Below are 26,791 nucleotides of genomic sequence, written 5' to 3'. Positions count from 1 at the left end.
AAATCTGAGCCACATCTACACAACAGATATCAAGGAAGTGCTTAATTTTATCGTGTAATAATTGGTTTCAAAATGCTTTAAATCTTTTAAAATGTAAGGTACTCTATCCATTTTACAGACACAATGAACAGAGAAAGAGAAGATTTGGGCCTTTAGAGTTTTACTGTTTTCTCATAGTTTTGTTTTTTTAAAAGAGAAACAAGCAAACCCAACAACAAATAACTATCAGGATGCTGAAGGAGACTTGAACCAAAGCAGAAGCAATCACTTGTAAAAGCTGAGTGGTCTCTTGTAGTTCACCTTTGATTTAATATCCATGAGACAAATAAATGTGAAAAATAAATGTGGTTACAGCCATCTCTGTGCACCCACCAGGTCAGATCTGCAGCTTCAGAAAGTTGTAACGACTGGAGAAGTGAATAATTCCCTTTCACTTGACTCTCTATCTGGAGACTCAAGTGTATACATGCAAACACTTTTTATGCTGCTGGTTAGATCTTTTAAACAAGTTCCTGTCTCAAATGTTTCCTCACCACGATAAAGTAATTTGAAATTATTGAGGAAAACTTTCTTGTCTGTTCGTCCAATTTTTCTCCTCTTCTCATTTTCCAAATGTTCTTCTATTTGCATGGAATTGTAATCAGCAGGCTGTCTAAACAGTGTAATTAGCATTTTATAAATAGTTGCTGATTGTAGCTGATACATCAACACACACCCCCTTTTGATCCCTGGAAAGTTTTCCTACCAGACGAATACTTAACTTGAACTCAGCTTTATTTTAGAAGCTGAGAAGACATTGTTTTAAATTGTGTTGTGAGGGATTTTTTTTTTTGTTTGTTTGTTTGTTTTAGTAGCTAAAACATGCTGATTTTTTTTTATACTGGAAAGATTTTCATTCTAAAAGGGAACTAATGGATGCTAGGAGGTTACCTCAACACGTCCCATTTTTTAATTTGAGGACTTTATAGGTTTTGGGGCAGATGGTGCCTTGGTAATTGTGATCCCCGTGGTGCTGGGGTTTTGGGGAGGGGGAATGAGATGGTCCTGGGCTGAGGTCAGCTCTGTCTGCAGAGATTTCTGTCCACAGCCTCACTTCTATTCCAGTCCTTTTGTAAAAGGGATGAAAACACAATCCTCAGAGTTTGGTTCCTTCGTGTGCTGATGTGTGTATTTATATAACACCCACATCATGATGGCATCTGGAAGCCAGGAGAATTATGCAATATGAGCAATACACTCCTGAAAAAAACATCTTTGGTTTTGCTGAAGTTAGTTCTTTTTCCCTAAATTGTCTAATCACATGCTCACGCTTAAGACCACTGACTTCACTGACATTTTTTACATCTGGAGTGTTTCCTCAAACATGCCTGGCTTTTTCAGTTGTGTTCTTGGTGGAATTTATTGATTTCCTTACTCCCTTGTCATGACAGACTGTGGGTAAACAATTTCTAGCTGTTTGTTGGAAAGCAGTTGTTGTAAAATCAGCAGATACGTGGGGGTTTTTTTATAAAGTTACCCAAGATGAGACTCCTCGTGATCTCTGGTGTAGAACTGAGTTCCTACTGTACAAGTAGAAAGGGACTGCATTAACCTGGAATTTTGAGGTTTAAATATTATCATTACTTAGTTGAAGAGTGTAATAGAGTGACCTGTTTTCTATAGAGTCATATTTGCTGAAATCCTCTTTTAACTGTATCTTATGTACCTAGGGAAACAGGGCTTTTCCAGAAAATTTGACAATTGCAACTTTCCTGAAAAAGTTGAGATTTTGTGAATATTTTATAGCATTTGATTTTTACATTTCACTGCTTAAAATACTCTGGTTACTGAAACAGGTTTAGTTAATCCTTCTTTAGATACGTGTGGTAGAATAGGATATCCATTTTATTTGAGGCTGTTGGTAAGTACCCCCTGATTATAGTTTGTTCTGTAAAGTACATGCACTCTGGTCTAGTAGTCTATAAATCTAAAGCTGTTTGAAAGGTCTGAGTGTAATAGTTAAACAAGGGGAACTCCAGAAATAAAATGGAAAGCAGAGTAATTGCTTGGTAGCTGAAACTTCCCCCCCCCCCCACCTCTTCCCTCTCTCCAAGTTTTTATCAGCTCCCCCATCTCTTTTGGGCTGTTGTTTTTAGCCTGTGGGTGAGAAGAATGTTATGGAAAGTGATCATCTGGTGACACGTTCACCCACATGTGACACAGAAGGAGCTGCCAGGGTTCTGCCATCCCACAGACTGCAGTGGGATGAGTTTTCCTCTAGTGAGGATGCTGCTTCCCTCCCCTCCTGCCTCCCTTTGCCCAACCCTAAACACTTGGGAGTTTTGGAGAGGGAAACTGCCTCCCAGCTGTGGACATCATACTCCCCCCCCTCGAGCTGTGAAATGAGTAAACAATTTCTCTTTTTAAAAATTGCTTCAATATGGTCAGTGCAGGACCATAATTACATTTTGAAGAATTGAAGCTTGAAGGCGCAAGAAGTAACTTCAGAGGTGCTTGATTATTTTTTCTTTTTTCCCCCTCTGCTGTTCCAATATTTAGCACAGCAGATTTTGTTGTCATACGCTACTCGTTTAATACAAAGAACTCCAAATGTATGACCCTTCTGTGAAAAAATGCATTTTGTTAGCCAAGCCCCCAAATAATCGCCCCTCTTCACGATTCTGTGCAGGCAGAAGCTGAAGCCCTTCTTTTCCATAATATCCATTCCCTAAACTTTTAGAATGTAGCAAGGATAAAGGGAAAGTTGGTGCCACCTCAACAAAAGGGACAGCCCAGGGAACTCTGCCAAGTCCACGAAAATAATGGTTTGCCTTTTAATTGTCTAAAGAAATCTGCTATTCGTGGAGAATGGGAAGCAACACAACTTAGCAGCACCCAAATGCAAGCTATTGATGTGAAGTTTGCTTTTTAGGAGGTGGATTTTGAATGTGGTATCAAGATGTAATATTTCATGTCTGGTTTTTATATTGCAATGTCTTCTTTTCCTCCTCAATTTGGTCTTAATTAGATTTTGTTACCATTAATGTTCTGTGTGGATTGTTTCGTCTGCTGACTGACTTCTGACCTGTAACAAAGACAGGATTGCTTTCTCAAGAACCTTGTTTTCATGGTGTTTTCTTTTTTGGTAATTAGCTCTGTTTTTAGGAAAAAACCCCAAGCCTTTCACCCCTTATTTTGTACATTAGATATTTCAGACACCATCGCTCATGATCTTTGTGTTTGTACCCACTGATCTTCACTGTGTTTCCAAGCTTTTTTTTTTTTTTGTCTTTCTTTGAACCCTGGAAAGATTTATTTTGTGGCACATGAGAGGTATCCTAGAACTTGTGTCAGTCTTCTTTTTAATTTTAGAAGAGCTCTGGCAGCAGTGCGTTGTGTTTCTAACCTAAGACCTTGGTATGATGCACCTGTTGGCTTTTTAAAGCTGACTTAATTTTAATTTTCCTGATGCCTTCCTCCTACACTTTGGCCTGGTGAGATTTGAATGTTGGTTCTTGCTTGCAAACCGATGTGATTTCCTCTTTGTGCAGACCTTGGTGTCCCCAGGATGCTCCTAATACATCTTTGGTCCATAGAAATTGCTCAGGCTCTTACAATTTATTAAATAACTGAACTATTTTAAGTCTCTGGTGTGTTTTCATAGAAAGCTTTGTTTAGGAAGTGAGGTTCCCAAAGAAAGCAAACTTTGGACCCAATGTTTAAAAACAAGCCCATCCTTTGTTTTGAGTGTTACCAGCAACCATCCACTGTCCTAAATAAAAAGATGTCTAAAGCCACAGTCAGCCAGCCCTAGATGACTGCAATCCTTTATTTCACCCCTGTTGTATAAGTGCATCTGCCTTGCAAAATACTGCTGTTTCTTTGCCAAAGTGCTGAAATTATATTGCTGAATGTGTTTTAAATGTGCTTTTAGCAGGGATTGTTTTGTGGCTCACAGTTCCCGTGCTGCTTGGGAGTGACAAGTTGCACGCTGCTTGCAGCTAGGAAGTGTTCTGAAAAAGTCAAATCCCTTCTCACTGAACTATTTCTGCCTTTTCTAATATGGACTTCCCCCTGGTTCAGGGGCTCATTTGCAGCCTCTTGCTTTAGTGCTGCCTCTCTGTTTGTGGGGTCTGACACACTCAGGATGAGGCAGCTGAAAGCTCTCCCGCACGTGAGCGCTTATGGAGAGAGCAGAAAGCCAGCACACTTCAGTGTCCTATTATTGCTTCCACGTGTTTTGGGGATGTAGCTCTGTATTAACAGGTAAATCATATTTCAGTGAACTTTTATCTGCTTAAAAAAACAAAACTCCCCTGTCCTTAGCATGAGATTTTTCTTCTGTTATCGTTGGGAATGTTATGAAACGTGGGCGCTCGAGGTCTGTTCGTAAAATAGCATTTTAGATTGTAAGGCCAACTGGATGGATTTCTACATCTGAGATTCATTTAGCATTTATATCAACTATCTTTGTACTTAAGGGCTAATTTTTCATGCCTAATTTGCACGTGCGGTGGCTGTGACTGAGTGTGCAGGTAGGGTAAAAAGCTCTGCAGACAGCAGGCGTTCAGTCTTACACCTCCCACCACTGTCAGCTGAGTAGGAGTTACGTGGATAGAGGAAAAGAAGGAAGCACACCTTGCTTGGAAAAGCTGTGCCTGCTGGCTTAGGTCACTCTAGCCTAAAATGTCTTCTGTCACATCTCTGGGATTCATCTTTCTCAAGCTGCAAGACTTGGGTCTCCTCCTGGGAACACCTCACTGCAACTGAGGTTTATTTTCTCCCAAATAATTGATACTGGGTTTGATTTCTCTTTGAATTAAGCAACATCTTGGAATCTTCCATAGATGACACTGTTAAAATTCCTAGCTAGGCTGCCTTTGAGAGCTGTCTCTAACCTGCTGTTCATACAGTCACCTCTCCAAACAGAGCAGCATAGATTGTGAAACTCATTAAAATGCATTTATGAATGAAACATGGAACTTTTTGCAAAATAACCACAGAGTCTGTAGGACTACACAAGTTCTTTTGTACTTACTGGCAGCCTGAGGTCATGTGAAGAGTTAAAGCACAACTATTTTTATTGGGCATTACTGCAAACACTTATAAACTAATTTCTTTGTGGAGTGTATATGGGGAATGGGTTACACTGAGACATGTGGGCTCAGTGCTTACAGAATGGGCTTTTGCTGACACCCATGGCAAGGAAATTGTGGCACAGCAGATCATTTCAGTCAATTTTCCTTCTTTCCTAGTCCCACCCCCTTTCTGGAGATACCATTTAATGGTTGTAGAGCAATCTCTAAGCAAGGTGTTTAACTGTGCATATGTGGGATTCCTTAATTCTGGGAACAGCTGTTGCAGTCCCCTCACTGTACAGATACCTTTGGTGGATTTTGTAATTAACACTTCCAGAGCTGCTTTGTTCACACCATCAGTGTGTTTTCCTGAAAACAGGGATTTATGCTGGCTTCTACCTCTTGTGTTTCTCTCTCTCTTCATCCCAGGTCACTTGTTCTACAAATTTGGAATCTCAGAATCTGATTGGTACCGAATCAAGCAGAGCATCGACTCCAAGTGCCGGACAGCCTGGAGGAGAAAGCAGAGAGGGCAGAGTCTGGCTGTGAAAAGCTTTTCAAGGAGAACACCTTCATCATCATCTTACAGTGGTTCAGGTAAAAAAAACAAACAAAAAAACAAACAAAGAAACCCCACCCCCCAACCAATCAAAAACGGGAAAAAACCCCAAAGCGAACAAACCACAAAACAGAAACAAAACCAACCAAATCCCCCAAACTGAAATAAACCCCAACAGAAAGGGAAACTTGCAGAATCAATGCCATTGGTTTTTCTACATACCTGAAGATTATTTTGATCTTATATTCTGTGTACAACAGGTGCATGCAGAACCCACAAATGTGAATATTTTTATGTAAGAAATGGAGAAACCCACGTTTCTCCCAGTTCTGTTTTTCGGAGTGGATTTTATCACCTTTTTTTTTTTTTATTTTAAAAGTATCATTTCTCATTGGCAAAGAGGCCTCTCTATTACAGCATCAGTACGTTTGCAGTGCTCCTCAAAGAGGGTATCTGTGCACTAAGTGAAGCCAGCTATTTATAGTTAAATCATCTTTGGCCTTTTTTTGCATGCCTGCTACCTCCTAGTACCTTTTGGGTCCTTTGTAGCCTCTTGGGGTTGGTATCAAAGCAGATCCCTGATAGGATGGGCTTCTAATCCTGTTTCTTCTCCAGAATGCAGTCATGCTTTGTTGCAGTGCATTAGTGATCCTAGAAAGGAAGTGAGATGTGCATGTGTGTTCTCAAAGAAGGAGAAGGGAATCTGTCTCTAAAAGAGTAGTAAAATACAGCTTTGCCAGAAATGATAGTGCAGGGTATTCCACTGTGTGAGAGACACTGGCTTGGTTCATTTGAACATTAATTATTATGCCTGGCTTTGCTGAGGTGCTTGAGAATGTCCATCCCTGTGTGTTAACTGGGAAAACTCAGCACATGCAGCTTCGTGCTATGATATGGGATTTTTTTTTTACCATGTTAAAATTTTTGAAAAGGTCAAAATGCTTCTGCAACTGGTGTTTGTAAGAGGAGTCAAGTGAATACACACTTTCCCAGTGTGTTTGGAGCATTTAGGAGGACGTGCTAAATTTTGTTCCTGAAGTATTTTCCTCTGAAGAAATTCAATATGTTGTAGGTGATTCTATATTTCCATAAAGGTATGTAGGCATGAATAATAGTAACAAATGAAAAATACTGACCTAAGAAGTGTTCTCATAGGACATTTCTGGCTCATGCTTTTAATATAAAGCAGTGTTATGGGACATTTGTACATCATATATTAAAACCAGTGTTTTGGAAGTGAGCCCACAGAAAAGGAAGTAAGTTTATTTGCCTGCATAAAATTTTTGGTTGCATGTTAACACTAACCACTGTATCTCATGCAAAGAATACCAAAACCTGCTTTCAATGGAAAATTTTATGTGCTGTAACTGGGAATCCTATCCAAAATTCCCAAATTAAAACAACTAATCAACGTAATGATAACCATAAGCCATACATGTTGATGGGATTTTTATTTTCAGTCTCTCAGCAATCAGTATTTTAGAATAAAAATGCAGTAGTAAGTGGATATTATGGGCCTGTGCTCATTAGACCATACTTCTTGATGGTTGAGATTTATTCTTAAAAATATTAGTCTTTTATCTCCAGGTTTGGAGGTTTGAGGAGTCCAGTGCAGAGATGTCAAACAGACTCAGGCAATACTTGTCTTCAGAAGGCCATCAGAAAAGAAGTTCTGGTGGGTGGGTTTGGTTTTATTTTGCTGTGGTTAAGCTGAAAACTTAGTTTTTTGTTCCCCCAGTTCCACTAACCTGATTTTTGAGTAAATACAAAGCCACTGGATTAGCTCCTGTGGGATCTCAGCATGCTGCTAACCCTGCAGCTGGGAGTAGGGTGGTGGTGCAGCCCCTCACGAGCTGGTTCTGCAAGAGCCCCCTTGGGTGTTTTGGGCTGCATGTCCCAGGTAATTCATTGAGCTGGAGCTGAGCTCACTGCTTTGGTACAGCAACCTTCAGGGTTTCTCCAGGAGTTTTTATGGCCTCTGTGTCTCCCACTCCACAGCCTATTCCCAAGTCCCCTTGAGAGCAACGAGGTGCCCTTGTGGCCAAGAAGGCCAATGGCATCCTGGGGTGCATTAGAAAGGGTGTGGTTAGTAGGTCAAGAGAGGTTCTCCTCCCCCTCTATTCTGCATTGGTGAGGCCACACCTGGAGTATTGTGTCCAGTTCTGGGCCCCTCAGTTCAAGAAGGACAGGGAAGTGCTTGAAAGAGTCCAGCGCAGAGCTACTGAGATGATTAAGGGAGTGGAACATCTCCCTTATGAGGAAAGGCTGAGGGAGCTGGGTCTCTTTAGTTTGGAGAAAAGGAGACTGAGAGGTGACCTCATCAATGTTTTCAAATATGTAAGGGGTGAGTGTCAGGGAGATGGAGTTAGGCTTTTCTCAGTGGTGACCAGTGATAGGACAAGGGGTAATGGGTGTAAATTGGAGCATAGGAGGTTCAAGTTGAATATCAGAAAAAATTTTTTTACTGTAAGGGTGACAGAGCCCTGGAACAGGCTGCCCAGGGGGGTTGTGGAGTCTCCTTCACTGGAGACATTCAAAACCCACCTGGACACGTTCCTAGGGGATGTACTCTAGGGGGCCCTGCTCTGGCAGGGGGGGTTGGACTAGATGATCTTTCGAGGTCCCTTCCAACCCCTAGGATTCTATGATTCTATGATTCTATGAGGTGGCTTCATGTCCTTAAAAAAGATGAAGATGAAGGTCCTGAAGATGCTGAAGTCAGCTTGAGGCATCTTGGCCTGTCACTGGCAGGACTGTGCAGGCTGTGCAGCCAAAAGCAGAGCACTGGCAATAACATTAACAGCTGCCTTTGGTAACGGTGTGTGAAAATGTTCCCAGGAATTCAGAGTCTTCTGTTAATTTTCTGTAAAATACTGTTCTTGCTCAGAATGTCATTGGCATCGGTTTCTGGGAGGCTGGAAAGCTGTGAGGTGAATTCACCACTACGTTTGCACCCACTCTGAAAAAGCTCTTAGAAAAACCAACTGCTTTTCAGAATCAGGTGGTCCTTCTAAAAAACTAATGCACATTCCATGGCCAGGTGGGAGTGGTGTTTCACCTGAAGAAAGGAGGTGAGAGGCTGAATATAGGGAGAGGAAAGAAAAGATGCAAGGGAAAAAAATGCAGATTCACAGATGTTGAAAAAGGTAACTTTTGTATGACAGGGCTGTCATTCCACTGCTCTGCTCAGGTAACTTCATGAGCCACTCAGAATTTGCCTCTGTGGTTTGACATCCCTGGAACCCCTCAATGGAATTACAGCATCATAATTCACAGGCATCTGGTCCTTATTATATGCACTGTATAGTGGATATAGGAGAATTCCTGCTGCCAGCTAGCAGGAAAAAGCAGTAATATTTCACAGCTCTGAAGTAAAGGAGGTCTGTATTTCACAGTTATGACAACATAGCTGTCAAATACAGCTTTTTAAAGTGTTACATATGAACCCAGACAGTTTTTATGGTAGCGTTTGTTTCAGGGGGCAATTTAAGGTGAGCCTTGAACAGTCTGGAATTCAGCTACTTGAGAATCTGTCTTTCCCCCAATTGTTACTCACAGCTCTTCAGAGCAGCTCCTAGGTGCTTGGTGTCAGGTCAGCACCCAGCTGTGGTTGCTGCTGTCTGCCTGTGTTTGGTTCCCCTCAATCATATGGTACAGATACCAGGCATCTGAGTTGTTCATCTGTTGGGTGGAATAAAGTAGCTGCTTCTCACAAAAGATATAATGGGGAAAAAAAAAAAAGAAAAAAAAAAAAAAAGGCTCTTAAAAGATTTTGGATGGCTACTGTGCCATATTCAGCCCCCATGGCATAAAATTTGCACACACACTCACCCCCCCCCCCCCTTTTACCAGGTTAAATATGATAACCCAAAGTTATTTGTGGAGGTGTTTAAACCTGCTGCTTCTTAGCTGAATGCTGACCATTTGCTAGGGAATTTTAAGGCTTATCCTGAGAGATGTTCCTATAGCCTGCAGAAAGCACTTTTTATTGCCATCAACAGATGCATTGAGTAGGCTCACAGTATCACAGTGTCTGCCATGCAGCTGAGCTGCTCTGAAAACATCATTAAGAGGTTTAAATATGATTTTAATGCCCTCATGAATGGACACCACGTTCCCTGCAGGAACTTCTTCCAGAGTTTGGGGAGGTTTTTCCACTTCTGAGCTTGTGGCTGGGGGATTTCATATTAAAATTGTGAGCAAGAGGTGCAAAGCAAGAACAACAACAAAAGGCTCAAATCTAAAACTTGTTTTTAATTGGCTTAAAGCAATATTTTTCATCCTCTGTCTCTGGGGGCTGATAACAGCTTTCTGTTATGTTATAGTATAATATCATAGAATTTAATATAAAATAGTATAAATGTAGCTTCAATCAGCACCAATTTATTGGCACTTTCTTTAAGGAAGGACACTGGATTAGGTAATCTCCAGGGGTCACTTCCAACCTATTCCAATCTATTCTGTGATTTGGGGATTTTTATAAGCATTGGGTTATTGCACACATAATAAATTATGCTGAACTATTTACATCTAAAGAGGATTCCTATTCTGGGGCTTCATTCTCCTGTACTTGTTGGACGTATCAAAAGTTTTACTTTTTTTTTTTCTGCTTGTTTTGCATAAAAGTTCATGTAGCACATGGCTTTGATGTGAGTCATGGAGTTAAAAATGCTAACAGATCTTGTCTCTGCTCTGTTCATCATATGGAAAAATTAGCTGTGCAGATACCACAGAAAAGCAGGAGGCTCAGCCCCTACTCCTTGTGTAGCCTTAGAACTTTTTGGCTTTAATAATTCTCTGATAGTGTTCAGGTGTTAGGAGCTCAAGAGCAACTTATGTGGAGACAAAAACGTGTCTAAGCAGAAGCTGTAAGGAAAATACTGAGTGAGTATCTTTCCTCTGCCCTTCACCCCCAAATAAATGGAGATTTTTCTACATCTAGTTGGCTGTGCAGCTCTAAAGTAACCATGAGATGTGGAGGTTGTGTAAAGTTGTTGTAGCAAACTGGTATTTAGGCATTTTTTCCTTATTTTATCTGTCTCTTGTGTGTGAAGCTGTTGCCTTTTGTGTTGGAACTGAGTTACTCGTTGCAGTTTGTTCTGCTCTTCTCAGAGCCCCTTCTTCCATCCTTAATGTGTGATTTTCCCTTTTTTTTTTTTTCTTCTTCTTCTGACAAGAGTTGTACACATGGCTGCCACGATAATTTAACTAGATACTCTTTTTAAAAATGTTAGCAGTCTGTGGAGGAAAGGCAGTAGGAAATGAGGGTTTTGGGAGGAGGATTAATTGAAGAGTGCCTTCTCCCTTTCTTTTAATTTCTCTTAAGATTGTTAAAGCTGTTATCACAGTTTTCCATGTTGGAATTTTTAATTAGTTCTATGACTCTGGGATTTATATGTAGATTTAGGCTGAAGTGCTGAGATGTCACACATAGAAAAAGGGATGCGCAGCCAAATCTTCAAAGCTGTGCTGCAAAATTGGGCACATTTAGCTCAGGTTGAGATAATGGTTTGCAGGTTTTATTGTGATAAATTGTTCAGCAATGGTGGTTTTTTCCCTGCTTTTTAGTTTTGGGGACTGCTTTGCTAGGTCTGGCTCTTAACTTTTCCTTGCTAGGAGTCCCACATCAAGGAAGCAAGAAAATCCATCCTAGTTTTTAAGCAGAAAAGTGAGGCTGGGAGGCTTAGACACCAGGAGAAGAATCTTGGATAACAATATATCAGGAGACAAAGCCTGAATTCCCTCTACTACAGCATCTGTACCTCCTACGTTTCCTTCCAGAATGAAAAGCCAGATCCTCCAGTGATAAAGTAGGACAGGAAAGAATTAGAAAACCCCAGAGATTTTGCCATTGAAGTGAGGAATTTAAAACCTGATCTTAGTTGAGAATTAAACACGCATTCTCTTGAACCAGTTGCAAGTAACATTTGTCTGACAAATCTGATCTTGCTCTGCAGCATCTGAGGAATATCAGCTGTGAGAAATGTGACAGAAATAAGTGCTTCAGGGGGGGTGGTTTTGCCAACTCTTGAAGACAGGCTTAGGCTACATGTTCTTTGACTCAGAAGCACATGCAGGAAACAAACAGAAAATATAAAAGGTCCCATTTCAACGTGGGAGGAAGGAGGAGTATTTCAGCAGTCAGGTTTTTCCTCCTTGTGTCACAACTTCACGACCTGTGGAAGGGGCAGTGCAGCATCTCCCAGGTGATTCCATCTACTGGAAGGTGCTTTGGGAATGCCAGGGATAAGGTGCTGAGGAGGAAGTGCTACACAAGTTGTTGGGTTCATGCCCAAGTGCCCCTTTGGAAGCTTCCAATGGAAAATTTCAAAGCAGGGGTTCAGCTGTACAGCTGCTGGGTGCCAGGGATTCTCTAATACATCAAAGTTGTAAATGTGGGGCTGGATAGTTTACATGCTAGTGATTTATAGCTGTTGACATATCCTCTGTTCAAGCTGTGTGCTATTCATGATGGTGTTTGTTTTTAATGGGGAATGTTTAAAAATGGATAAATATTACTGCAGTCTGGTCAGAGGTTTAGAGGGGAAAAACAGTACTTATAAAGAATGTTTTGTTTTTAGACACTGTTGAATCCTCTCCTTTCTTTCTAAGAAGACAAAAACCCCACCAAAACTACCCCCCCTACCCAAAAAAAAAAAAAAAAAAAAAAGCCAACTGTGGTTGTTGCAGTGAAGCCAAACTGAAATCTATTTATAAGTAACCAAGTGAGATGTACAGTAAGATTGCATTCAGTCTGTGTCTCCTCTCTGAAAAGCATAATAATTTCTGGCCATCTGAAGATGGTTTACAAATAAAGTCTTTTGGACTTCACCATTAGAAATGTACTTCAATGTGTGCATATGATACATGTAAATATGTATTTTTATCTGCTGCAGCTCTTCTTGCTTTGAATATTACTTAACTTTCTTAATCAGACAAGAAATAAGTTGTTATAAATGCATCTGCATGTTTTCTCAGAAGCACAGCATTGCAGTTTGGGTACTGCTAGGAGGTTATTATACCTGGGAGTGAAACACATCCTACTTTGCTTGTGTCCCAAGTCCAGTTTTGCTGTTTGTGGATGTGTATTTACATTTATACTCTATATTTTTCAGAGTATGAAGGTGTGCATGTATGCACATGTCTGTATGCACCCACACACCTAAATGAAGGATTATTTATTGGGACTCTGGGATGTGACTAAAGTTGAGTTGTAACTCAGCTTGCATAGCAGGGGACTGGGAAACAGGATAGAAGAAAAAAAATCACCCAGGAATGGAGTAGTGGGTAGCCTGTGAAAAGCAAGATGAATAACAGTGGGCATGCCTGGCCATTTAGCATCCTAAAGAAATGGGACCTGTGAAATTAAAAATGCAATAAAAGTAGTTACATAAACTATTGCTAGGACTGAAGGGAAATGAGAGAAAAAGTGGCTCAGGGAAAGAATTTCCCTGGGGTATCTGTGACTTCCAGTGGCCATGGCACAGCCTCTGGCAATGGGATCAGCATCTGAAGGAAGTGGGGTTTTTAGTTGGTCCATGGTGCAGCTTCTCACAGTAGGTACAGGACTTTTCTGCCAGTGGGGATTTGTTAATCCCATCCAGAATTCTGTAGGGCAAGTCCTGGAATTGCACAGCAAGTGGCAGGACTGTATCTAAGAATTTCCATGTTTTCTGCAATTACCTACTGGTCGCATGTAAAGGGGTGAAGATACACACCCAATAGGTTGCAAAACATAGAATTGTTGTGTTTTGTTCAGTTATAGTTGTAGTTCTGTATTTGGAGAATGCTAATGCAATTAGAGCTGTGTAGCTGAATTGTTAAGCAGTTATACTTTTCAACAAAGAAGTAAATAACCAACTTAGTGGTTTTGAACTGGTTTCCAGTTCCCATGTTTAGACTTAAAATTCAAAATTATCCCCTTCCACAAACATTTGAAAATAATCCTAAATGGATGATTTTATTAATGAACATTTCCACTAAAATGTTTTTATGAGTAGTTAGGGCTCGTTCTTGCAAAACTAAAATTCTCTTTTTAGCTTAAATCCTGCAGTGTGAAGCAGAGGTCTTAAAACTTTATGAAACGTGGCTTCCTGCTGTGTTTATTCCAAAAAAAACCAACTGTCATTTTAAAAATCAAAACATCTCAGCCATCAGTTACTTCTGAGCAGGATGAGGCCCATGGGGTGCTTATTTAAGCTGTACATAAAGCCTTGTAAGGAAAAGATCTTCAATGGAAGGAGAGTGACTTTGTTTCTTAAATATTTTCATTATGGTTTCCAGTGCTTGGAGAGCTTGAAAGCCCTGGAATACTCCACGTCAATACAGGGTGGATGTTCTTGTGCTTTGTGGTACCTTGCAGCATAAAAGTCATTGTCAGAGCAAGAAATAATGGAGGAAAATTGGAAAGCACTTGGAGCTTGAAGTGATTTCATTGAACTCCTGCAGAGGAAAAAGAAAAATGTGAAGTTGTTTACAGGAAAACTGTGTAAGGTTTTCTTCAGATACATCATTCTGAAAGCCCCAGTGACAGTCTTGTTCTTCAAGATGAATCAAATTAAAAAAAAAAAAAAAAAAAAAAAAAAGAAGAAAAAAAGAGTAAGAAGAAAACTAGGAGTGATGCTGAATCTTAGTATATGGAGTGATGCTGAATCTTAGTATATTTGGGTGTTTTAAGGTTTTTCCTAAGAGTGGGTGTTTGAACTTGTCCCAGGTACTGCTGAAGTGGCATTGATGGATAGCTCCAGGTTTTTTCCTGCTTTCTAAAAGTATATATGCTATCTGTTAATATATTTCCCTGCTAGTGGCATCTTGATCTGTAGGAAGACCCATACATTGCATTAGTTTCTGGTCTGTTGTATTTCATTTCACCCTTTCAGTACAGAATTATTGACATTATTAGTGTCTTAGTATCACTGGTACCAAATGCCTTGGAAAGTCATGTTTTAAAAAAAAAAAAGAAAAAAGTATTTGTTATCCTAAAAAATTAGTTCTTTTTCCTTTTCCTTTTGCCTCTTCATATCTCTAAGCATCCTTTCACTGCAGGTGGATAACCTAGCAATGAATCTATGATATGTCTACTTCTAATGCAAGTTGTTATCCTCCTGAAATCACACGGTGGTTTTCTTGGTTGCTGTCACTGTTAGCTGAAGATAACACCCAGGTGTCTTTTCCTTTTTTTTTAGGGGCATTTTCAGATGGTCTTACTGTGCAGTGGGAGGCAGTGCTTAAATTCATCTAAGTCAAGAAATCAGCCTGTCATTTTGAGGTTAACAAAAATAAATAATTCCAGGCTTGGATGTCAGTATGAATTATAGATGGTGATTCTTGAAAACCAATTGAGAGATATCCTTTATTTATATGATAACTTCAGTGTACAGGATGGCTTTTCAGATGTGCTGGGGGTGGCTGTAATGCTGCTCAGCTACACAGGTGTACAAAAAAAAGGGTTGAACTGCTTAGGAAATGTGGTTTTGCTGTGCTCAGTTGCCAACTCTTTAATCTGGATTCAAAAGGTGCTTTTTAAACATGTGCTTTGTATGAGACAAAACAGCCTTGGGAATTGGTAACAAATCAACAGGTGATGTGCATAAGAATATTGATGTATAAATGATCTGCATCAACTTTTCCTCTGTTTGTTTTCCATTAAAGTGTGCGTGGACACTGCCATGGGCTATGCACATCTAATAAAGTTGGATTTTTGTCTCTTTTTCAGAGGGCTCGCAGAGTTCAGTTTCAGCTTCTAATGAGATCCAGCAGAACCAGCCCCAGGCACTACACTATGCACTAGCCAATGCTCAGCAGGTTCAGATCCACCAGATAGGAGAAGATGGACAAGTCCAAGTAGTATGTACTAAACTTTTTCTAAACCTTGCTTCCCGTGAAATTTAATTTTTTTTTCTTTTTAAAAAGTGACTTTTCATCACTTGTTAAGCCTGATTTTCAGAAAGTAAGCCTTGAAGTATTTTGAAAAATGTTTTAGTCATTTGGTAAAAATCTTCAGGCAGGATTTGCTCACACAATTGTTTTAAATTCATTTGCACATTTGTTCTCTACCTGCCCATTTGCTTGCACTTGCCATCATGACAGTAGCAGACCTGCTAAGTGTATGTTTTGCACTTCAGAGGTAGTTCTAGTTATGAATGGCAAAACAAGACAGCATTTCTTTATTTTTCACTTTAAAACCCCTGCATTCTCAGGCATTTTTTAACATCTGTTTGCTGAATCCTTTACATATGTATTCATTTAGATACATGTATAGAAGTAGAAGTTATAAATATTGACATTATTTAAATCCTGAGACTGCTACCATAACTCAGGCCATGATTATGTTTTATATGGGGTTTTACTGTACTCTGCAAAAAAAAAATCACCTTGTCCACAGTTTGAATACAGGAGTGTTTTAACTTCAAATTTTAAAAGAAAGTAGATGAAATTAATAAAATCTGAGGGCATTGCAGACATGCAGATTTCAGAAACAGTGAATTATGTATCTGCCCACTCTTTTTTTTTTTTTTTTTTTTTGAGGTAAAAACCTGAGAAATCTGTCTCCATTAATTTTTAAAACCTTGGTGCTGTAGTTGACAGCATTTCTGTGCAGTCATTTAGCAGACACTTTTCCCCTGGTGGTATTTAGTGTTTTGAAGGTACTCAGAAGCTTGAGCATGGGCCAGTTCTCAACTGTGCCAGGCAGTGCACAAGCACAGGACAGAAAAAAAAAAAGGTGTATGGGCACATACATACCTGATCTGTATGATTTATGCCCACTTGCCTGACAAACCAAGCTAAAGAAACAGCTGGAAATGGGCAAATAAACAAGAATTCTTGAGAGGTATTAGTGTGATAAACTATAGGACCCAGGTCTGGCTGTTGCAAAGGGTAGTGAAGGATAATGAAGCATTTTTGGGTATTTCTAGGATTCTCTCCCCAAGTCAGAGAAGCAGAGCAGGAGAGAAGGAGCAAATGTGCCCAATGGAATCACTTAAAGAATGAAAACTCAGCACAGGGAATCCTGGAGTCTGGTCATGCAGAGCTGCAAGTTGTCAGGGGGAAATGGTGAAGTTGCTTAGAAATATCACAAAGAAAAAAGGGTTATGAAGGACAGATGCTTTTGGAATGTCTGTGAGAAGGTTCACTGGAATAGCAGCAGAAGAATCAGAGGAGAAATGTGGTGTGGAAAGGAGGGAAGAATTTCAAGATGTGCTGCATGTTGCTGAAGGCAACTGACAGAGCTGTAAGCATTGCTTTAATATTAGCCAGAATGTGTCCAACATGCAGAGGGATCCTAGGCTGAAACAGAGGAAAAAGGGGTTTTTTCAGTTCTAGGGAATGATACACAGAGGTCAGGTCAAGACTGGGGAGCAGGGTAGTAGTTATTTACATTACAGAAGTTTTTTAACAAATCAGTATTGAATTTAATTTGTGAACTATCCAAAAGAACTGTCCCTGAAGACAAGCTATGGGTCTGCAACAGATGAGTGAGCAGGTTTTTTTCAGAATGCTGCAGGATACAAAGGTGACTAAAGTCACCTCCCTCCCCTGCTTCCCTCCCTTCAGTCAGAAAAGATTGCTTATATTTGAAACCACTGTAAATGGATCTTTTAAATGTTTAATTCTCTTTCCTGGGAGCCCTGAGAGCTTGATGTTAAGGAGCAAAGTGATTCTAATCTCAACATGGACTGGGCTGTGCTCTAATTTTATATACAGTCCCTATTGTCAGAGTGATACTTTCAGTCTGTTTTTTCTCCCTATAAATAGACAGTTTCCTTCCAAAGGAAATGAAACTGTTTGAAATAGAGGGATCTGTGTTTCTTTGAAAATCACATGCAATTGTTCTTGTGTTATAAAATAAGAAGAGCCTTTGACAGAATTCCAAGTGATTATCTTTAATCTCTGCCTCATGCAGGCATATTAAAATGAACACAAAGCCTTATAAACCCTGAAGTAGGTTATTTAGAATCCAATCTCCCGTCAGGTAAATCAGAGTAGCAGAGACTTTGCTGGGCTAGTCAGGATGCACAAGGAATTCTGTCCACTCTTATCCATGTTTTGATCAGCTGGTAGGCTGAATACCATTCTCAAGTGGTGGGTAGGGTTGGCAACACTCAGGTATTAACAGTATTAAAATTCTTCAGGCAGTTTCTCCACTAACATGGACCAGTGTAACTGCATTCAAATTAATGACTTCATGGCAATTTAGAGCAGGCTCAGAGACAGTTTTTAGCATGGTACTTCCCCATAACCAGGGGAATGTCCTTTTTGAACCTCAGCCTTCTGAGTAGTTACTCTTGGCCCATCTGTTTTCAGAACTAGGTTTCCAAGGTCTTTAAATTGTTTTGGGCACAATGTTAATGTACTAAAACAAGCTAGTCCCGTGCTTTGTGTATCAGTCAAAAATGTAGATATTATGTCTGTAGAGAACTGCACTATGTTGGTTTTATAATGCCCATTTGCTTTCCTCCCATGTGAAAATGAAGCACTCTGTTCAAAGCCACTCTGCCTGTACTTTGCATTAAAAAATGGGGAAATATGGCTGCACTTGGTCTTTTTTAAAAGGTGTCTGTTGAATAAATGTTTTGCTTCCATACGTTCAGCTGTATTGAATCCAAGGTAATAGCTTCTTCCTCTAGATTTGATTTTCTTCTGATGCTCCTTTGTGTTTTCTTTTGTTGTGGATCCCACAGGGCCATCTCCACATAGCCCAAGTTCCTCAGGGGGAGCAAGTTCAAATCACACAGGACAGTGAGGTGAGCCAAGCATTTGGGTGCCCGTGGAGCAGATGTTGGCAGGAATTTAGGGCCCTGATTCCAACCCCAAACCTCTGAGTGCTGCTCCAGTGCAGCACAGAGCACGTGGTGGAGCCAGGATGAAATGTGCTGTGGGGCAGGAAATTCAAAATGATGTTTCTGCCTCTGTGTTTTGCTTTTTAATTTTTTTCCTTCCCTTGATCAACCAAGAATGCTCCTTGGGTTTGTAACACTGATTGCTCTAAATGGCTGATGGTCTTTGCTGGGAATCTAATACTTGCAGAGTATTATTTTATAAGGCAGCTTAGGTGCTTTTGCTGCCATTGAGAAATGAAAGTGGTTTAGTTAGGTTAATGAGCAAAATGTGTTCAAAAGCATCTTTAATTATGGAAACTGTTGAACAGGAGTTGGAGTAAGCTTCAGACACTATCTAGTAAACATACACTGCAGAAAAAAAGTGAATTTACTGTCATTGCTGATCAAGTAATCTGACTGCAGTAGTTACACTTAATAATTTTTTCCATAAAACAGTAGAGTAGAATGGAAATGGATAAATGCAGTACTGAAACCTTTCAATTATCCTTTTTTTTTTCCCCACTCAGGCAAAACAGCCATTAAAATCAGCTGAATTTACCTGAGTGAGAGTGGTTATTTAAGAATATATAGACTCCTAAATGCTAACACTGGTGTTTGACTTCTTGTGTACATAATTTCTTTATGTGAAGAAGCAATAGCAAAATAAAGTAAAGCATAAATGCAGAATAGGGTTTTAATCTCTGATTTCCCCATAGAGATTTTTTACTCTATGTTAAGCATATCTGTTTGTGGGTTAATTTAATCCATTTCCAAAGTACTCTAAATCACATCTCATAAAACCACTTTTGATGGGGAGGAATAATGTTAACACAGAGAGCTACTGTAGAATAAATGTTAGAGAAATATTATATAAATATTATAGTTAAAGGCAGCCTCCTTTGAACAGCTTGTCAGACCTAGGGAGAAATAAAGGATCAAAATGTTCTGGGTCTGAAGGAAAGCACAGAGTGCTACAATAAAGCTGAAGCACTTCTTGGGTAAAGAGCCACTGAAAAAATTATGATTCAGCAAATAGTCCTTGTAATTGATCCTGAGGTTAAAGCACACACCGGGCTCTGCTGGCTGCATCCAGAGTTCCTGTGTGGAAGACTTTTAAGGACAGTGTTTGTCCGTGACTGATGAAAACATCTGGTTTTAAATTTATTGCAGTGTACACAGCTTCAAATAAGAGGAAGTGCTGACAGCAAGAGAAAAGGCAGAAAACATGCAAATCAAAGAATTGGGGTTTGTTTCCCTCAAAGAACTGGGCTATTGCACTGCAAGCTGCTGTGTTTAGGAAGCTGTTTTTTTCTTTTTTATCTAAGTGTACATTTGAAAAAACACCTCTGAGGATACAACCTTCATTTTGTAAAGATACTGCTTTCCTTTTCAGACTTTGTAGCTACAGTTCCCTTTAAAATACTTCACATTATTGAGGATTTTTTGTAATAGATGTAATTCCTGTAGTAGAACGATGTTGGTCTTTGCAATCAAATTTTTATAAAAAAAAAAAAAAAATCTATATGCAGTAACTTTATAACCACAAAGAGTAAATAAAACTCTCTACGTGCAGAAGAGTTGTACTAATTCTAGTGTAGTAAGGGTTTGACTTAAATATGCAGTTTTATATAAATAAAGAAAACAAAAATCTTGCCTTAAAAGCCATGCAAATGAACTTTGCATAAAAATACTGTATGTTGTACAGTAAATTTCAAAAGGCAAAACATGCTGATGCTTTTTAGTCTCCTCTTTTATATTCTGTGGTTGAAGTGGTGACCATTGAACTGTAGCTGGATTGCCAAAATAACCCTCAGCAGAATTTCCTAAATTAATACATCTCCCTAATATTGAATTAGTTTAATTATAAGATGAGAACCAGGCCTTTTTCAGGACAGAGCAACTTTTTCCAGTTCCAAACTTGTTCTTATTTTCACTGCTCTTCCTTCACAGGGAAACCTGCAGATACATCAAGTTCACGTGGGTCAAGATGGGCAGGTAGGAACAGAACTGAGTTTCACACTACATTTTACTTTGGTCTTTAAAATTAATGTTGCAGTTGGAGTGGCCTCACACTATTAGTGTGTTTTAAAGAGGAAAATCTGTTCTGGTCTCTGTGTTTAAATAAACACCTTGCAGAATGATAAATCATAAGCTAAGGACATTGTCTGGTGACTCAAAGTGACCAAGCTTATTTCACTGTTCCTGCAAGAGATTTCTCCCTGTGTTTTATACCTTCTTGTTTTGAGCTTCTTCACTCTGATGTTTGCTAAGTGGATTGATTATATTGTGTACAGTGTGTTCTTTCTTCTGTTATCATCTGTCACTGTGGCCAGATGTGGACTGCAAACTATGCAAAGCTGAGAACATTTATTGCTGAGGTTAAGCAGCTCTTTTTTCATTGTATGCCTGTCTTGGGAGAAAGAGATCTTTCACATCTGCTTTTGTTCTTTTTGATAAGATGGCTTTATTAGGTGCTTATGCACACACAAGGTAAGAAAAAGCAGCTTTTACTTTGAGTGACGAGTCAATAAGTGATTAAATGAGCAAAATTTCCATGTCAAGTGTCAGCAAAATTGCTAACATTTGATCTCAGACACACTACTAAATGTTGAGCTATATTAAAATACCCACAGCACAAAAAATATTCCTTTAAGAAGCTTTCTAGCCTGGTTACTTGAATAAATGTGTTATGAATTTTTTTTGTTCCTGTTGAATATTAACAAGTTGTGAGACATATGGCTAGAACTTGTCTACTGACCTCAACTGCAAGTGCTTTCATCATGAAGGTTCATGAACTCAGAAGCCTTGAGAAGCTCCTGGTGCTCTGAACTTGTGACCACAAACAGTGTTTGTGTGGGGAAGCAATCTCTCTTGTATTTACAAAAACCACAACCCAGTAAGTGTTCTTTGCTCAGACTTCAATCAGAAGTACTTTTCCAGAAGTGATGCTAGGGAAGGTGTTGTTTTGAAGATGTGTCAGAACTTTTGCTGAAGTATTTTTCTTTTTTCCTTCTCTGGGAAATGCAGCTGTGCCAATTACAAAGAGTAATATTGGGGTGGTGCTGTGTCTCTCCCAGAGTGGCTTGTAGCTTAAGTAACTTGGTTTTTTAATTATAGCCTAGTTTCATTATTTTTCTCCTTGAAATATCTATTTATAACAAGTATTCCACAAACTGCATCTCTTCTGAATAAACAAAGAATGAAGTTTAAATCACTCTTGCAAGGTTATGCTGCTTTTAAATGACCATATTTCCCTGAAGCCCTCTGTGTTACACAGGGAGGAGGTGAGTCCTTTCATTCAGTCATGTTTCATGCTGAAATTGTCATGGAGTAAAATACTCTAGGGTAGTAAAAAGCTTCCAAACTCAGTGCCTTTAGTTGGAAGTCTTGCTGCTCACTTGAGCAGTTGCATAGTACCAGCAGAGTAAGTCTACACTTGAAGAAAGGTGTTTGTAAATATGTGTAAATACTTGTCAGAGCATACCTGTAGATGAGTGATAAATGTCAGCTGAAAATCTGTGAGAGCACACACAAAATGGGGAAGAAAAGCATCATTTAATCAAATTTTCTGGTGAAAAAAGCAGTCACTTCCCTGCATGAGGAATCTGTACTATTACATACTTCAACAGAGCTGGAATAATCTTGGTTCTGCCTAAGTGGTTGTGGCTGTACATCTGTATGTAGGAAATCAGTTGAGCATCCAATTTGTTTGTTTTGTTGTGTTGTGTTGCTTGTTTTAAAAAAACAGACAAGAAACCAAACAAACTGCTCAGGGCCCTGCTTTTAAACTTGCCTTGGGAACAAATGGTGAAGTGCTGGGGATTTTTTTGTCTTCATGCGTCTGGCTGGATTTTGGTGCAAAAGAATAACTGCTCTTCTCCTGAGAGCCAGCAGCCAGGCCTTGTCACCTTGGCATCTGTGCAAGCTCACAGGAACCTTCATGCTCCTCCAAAAGCATTTGCTGCTTAACTCTTTTCCAGCAGACAAGAAATTAAGAGCCAGCAAAAGGTTTACGGGATTTTTATCTCCGTTTCGCGTTAGATACAGAACCCCTCAGCAGCACTTGAAGCCACAGGGACCTGTTTTGGACCTGTTTTGCACCAAAGTGGATGAGTAGCACTGACATGTGTCCTTACAACAGCTCTGGGTGTGTGTTATGTGAGGGGGCAAAGGGGAGGTCTGTGGCTGAACTGGATTCTCCTCATCAGCTGATCTGTGTTGAGCAACCCTTTTTTTTTTTTTTTTTTTTTTTTTGAGCGATTAGCTCATAAAAATTGCAAAGGAAAATGAGTTAAACTAAACTGTGTTTGTGGTTTAAGAATGGAAGTTGAAACTAATGCATTTTCTTTGGCACTTGTAGTGGGATAAGAGCACAAAAACCTGTCACACGATATGGTTCAGTGGTGATGTAAGTCATAACAATCCAGTAGCCTGCAAGCATCTGAACATGACCTGTGATCAAAGAATTTTGTAGTTTTCCCACCTGCCCCTTACTTATCAGGAAAGGGGCTTTTTCTTCCATGTTCTGAACTTCAGTGCACACTGCCAGTAGTCACTGGAGCAGATTGATAATCAGGAAAATGAATAATGTGGCACTAATCTCTACTTATTAATGGCATTAGAGCTTAGCTTAGTTGCTAAATATTGCCTTTACCATTCATCTCATGCTGCTGCTTTCCATGTGTTCCTCTGCCCTTAGATTTTGGGTACTTAATCAGATGAGGTTTAGTGCTACTGCTTGATGCCATCAGTCAGACTCACAAATAAAAAGGTTTTCAAGAAGCTGGGGCTGCAAAGCGTGGAGTTGTTACTTTCTTGTCAAGTAGAGCAAAACCTGACATAAATCCACTGTGAAATTTTATCAGTAAAATTTCTAAGGTGATAGGGAAGTTTTAAGCCTGGTAATACTAGTAATAAATACGACTTATCTGCTTAATGTTGTCGATTGGGTTTAAGGTTTTTTTCCCCCCCTCTTGAATTGTCTGTCCTCGTGGTTGCACTGGATTTAGACCTTGTTTTTCTGGCATCATTGTTCATGGAACTAATGAAGTCATGCCAGAAGGAACGCTTTCTACCTACACGTGTGTTCTATTAGCTGGAAGTTTCATATTTCAGTGCACGTTTAATAAAAATACCAAACTGCAAAAATAATTAAGCTTTACATTAACTAACACTTGAAGCCGTGGAGCAGTGGGAATTTTTTTGATTTTGCCTTTTATCCCTACGAATCACTAGAAGTTTTCTAATTTCTCTCTTTTTTTCCTGTGATTACCTGCCCTCTTTCCTGCCTGACTTCATCCTCTCCTTCCTTTGAGCTTCAGTGACATGAGACATGCTGATGTAGTGCCACAGTGTTCAGAAATACACATGGGGCAGGAAGAGAACAGAACAAATTCAGTAGTTTGTCATTCCTTCATTCTGCAGTTTAGACACCCCATTTTGTACGTCCTCACAGCCAGTGTTTCTCCAATTTAGAAATTAATTAAACTGACACCAGGCCTTCAACTAATAGGCTCAGTTCTTAAATTAAAAAGTTAATGCACTTTAAAATCTAAAATATGATCATACGTATTCCTAGAGAGCTGATAAGTTCTTCTGCTCAATGAACAAAAAATTTAATAAGAGCAGCATTTCGCCCACTTAATATCAGCATCAGTAGGTAAGTTAGAAGGAGAATCTAGAGCAAACAGCATGTATGATGCTTTAGGAGAAAAAAACTAGCCAATGTAAGGTGCTTTTGCAGTATCAATCATCTTACCATGTGAATATGAAAGAAACTTGGAGAAAAAAGAAACTTGGCCTCTTCTACAGTTTTAGCCATGGTCTCTTGCAGAGAAGTTTGTGTGCTGAGACCCATCCGAGACTCTTGAGCTGCAGAGAGAGAAGACCACATTAATAACACATCTTTTTGGTTGTTGTTGTTGTTATTTAATGAGGTATTTGTATGGCTCAGTGATTGCATGATGTGTTTTCTGAACTTTTCCTCTGACCTTGCTGCTTCAGGCTTTGTGGCAGTCTGGGGGAGTTCAGCTTCAGGGCTGGGGAGGTAGCTGGCCAAGGAAGCTCTAGCAGAGCATCCTCACACGTGTACTGATTGTGTGAGAGTTCCACGAGCCTGTGATCAGAAGAGATACTCCTGGAAGGCTGCCACAGGGATGGAGAAAATGCTGCAGGCTTGAAGTGGTGTGAAGTAGCAGCGAGCTGCTGGTGGGTCTGAAAGGTCAGAGAGTATGGATGTGGGTGAGGGAGAGATCAGGGAGAGTTTGTCTTTCATGTCCTCAGGAGCAGTGTGAACCTGGTGGCTTGTTGGGATCTGTTTTCAATAGACACAGCACACACACCCTGTAATGCAGCTCAGGAGGAGCTGTGACCTCCTCACCTATGTCTGGAACATCTGTTCTGGTTCTGGGCTCTGCTGCAGGCTCTTCACTTTTAGAGGAGTGGAAAAGGGGGAGAAATGGTTCCAAATGTTAAGGTGGGAAAAAAAAAACAAACCCATTCTAGTGATTCCCTGTAATAGTCAGTGAATCTCATTTGTGCCAGGATCAAAATCAAGTGAAAATAGGTTTGCTTGTGGGGGAAATTATTTACAAACCAACTTTTTTACCATGTAGTTTCTGTAGCTCTGTTTACTTCCCTGATCATTCCTAAGATAGCCACATTCTGCTTTTCAGTGAGGACACCACATTTTTTTTTTAAGGTCCAATTTAATCCATAGCTCTAACATGATTTTCAGTTATAGAAACAAAAGTATCTGTACATATTAACTTGACTTCTGCTTATGCACTTTGTAGGTGTTATTTTATTGGGAAACAAATGGTTTAATATATTTTTGAATATGAAATTTAATTGCCTGTACTAAGCCTTTAGAATATATAAGATACTTAAGTATCTGTTATCTACAGCTAATAGATACTGCAGTTTCTATCAGTATTAAAAACTCAGTAATTTATTATCCAAAGGGAAGAACCTTCTTTCACAGCTCTTAATTATTAATAAAATATTAATAAGATAATGCATATCAGCCAAAGTTCTTATTTTAAGGATGCTGAGATTCCTTATTGAAGCTTCTCAGTGAAGAATCAATCACACACAGGAGTTATTTTTCCCTGTCCCTCATTTTTAAGCAGTAGAGGGCAGTAAGATGAAGATGATTGCCAGTTACTTGCTCAGCAAAAGCTCGGAGGAGTGAGGAAGGAAATGGGAAGAATTTTGCTGCTCCCACATCAGCCTTGTCACTGGTGGTGTGGGGACAGGGACACGATCTGAGTGTGAGGCTTTCTGCATCTGGTGCTGCCAGGGGCTCTGTGTCTGCAAAGGAGAGAAAGGAAAAAGCTCTGGACTTGTGCACCAGCTGCTGCCGTGGGTTGAGAGGGTTTTTCCTGCTTTCAGCACATCTGCTTTGAATAAGGTGCAGGGAGAAACAAGCAGGGTTGTCAGAAGAAAAGCAACAAAATTAAACCCCCCAATATACTGCAGCTGGAACTTAAAAACTGCTCGTCTGGTTTCGAAAATAAATAAATCCTTGTTTCAGGGATGCTTCTTCAATACTTGGGTGTACGAGGGTCTTGCAGGGCTGCTCTGTTTTTAGGAGTAAAAATGAACAGTTTTGAAACAAGATGTACAGTCTGCAGACTTCATGTAGAAGCAGAATGTATTTATGGGTAAAGTAAGATTGCTTAAAATAGTGTGAGCATTTTCATTATGAGTTTATTCTTTTTTTTTTTTTTTTTTTTTTTTTTTTTTTTTTTTTTGTCTTGAAGATAGCCTTTTGTGCACATACACTCTTTAGTTTGGCATTCCACAGAAGAGGTGTTCTCCACTTTGACTGGTCCTCAAAGTAGGTCATTACAAGCACTCACTGTGCTTTTTAGTTCTGAAAAAAGTAGTTTGCAAGAGAAAGTAGTATTTTAATAAGTTAGAATTAAAATTTTAAAGCAATTAAATGTATGAAAACATGCAAATGTGCATAGATTTGAAAAGAAAACCTTGGGAAAAAAAACCCCTTGCTACTCAGGTGATCGGTGACACAGGAAATATCCCCAGAAAAATCCATAGCATAACAGAAACAGTAACAGATTGGTGTTTTTAAGCAGGGTTAACTAAAGAAGTAGCTGTAATACACTTTCATGCAGAATTTAAAATGCTTTTTTAGATTTGCCCCTACTTTGTGCCCCACTCATTTGGAGAGCACCTGATGCCCAGCAGCGCTCGTCGTCCTGCTGCATGGGATTCCCAAGCAAAGCTGTGCAAGTTGTTCACTCCAGGTTGTTGTATTTGATAATAGAACAAAATTCTTCTACCCCACTATGAGGAGACAGTATTCCTGAAAAATACAGTCCTTCAGTGGCAGT

General features: G+C 39.6%; 1 protein-coding gene across 4 annotated transcripts in view; it reads left to right on the top strand.

Annotated features, from left to right (window-relative positions):
* BANP (BTG3 associated nuclear protein) overlaps window positions 1–26,791 on the top strand; it is a 135,833-nt gene that overhangs the window by 52,977 nt on the left and 56,065 nt on the right. For 2 of the 4 annotated variants that reach the window (XM_071756548.1, XM_071756551.1), the window contains 4 exons: window positions 5,487–5,654; window positions 15,332–15,462; window positions 18,291–18,362; window positions 20,388–20,432. In XM_071756548.1, the coding sequence (XP_071612649.1) occupies window positions 5,487–5,654; window positions 15,332–15,462; window positions 18,291–18,362; window positions 20,388–20,432 (416 nt within the window). The remainder of the gene's footprint in view (window positions 1–5,486; window positions 5,655–15,331; window positions 15,463–18,290; window positions 18,363–20,387; window positions 20,433–26,791) is intronic. The other 2 variants (XM_071756549.1, XM_071756550.1) reach the window with 2 other exon arrangements.

This window comes from Heliangelus exortis, chromosome 13 (genome assembly GCF_036169615.1).
Source record: "Heliangelus exortis chromosome 13, bHelExo1.hap1, whole genome shotgun sequence".
NCBI lineage: Eukaryota > Metazoa > Chordata > Aves > Apodiformes > Trochilidae > Heliangelus > Heliangelus exortis.
This window is presented reverse-complemented; position numbering and strand designations above follow the sequence as displayed.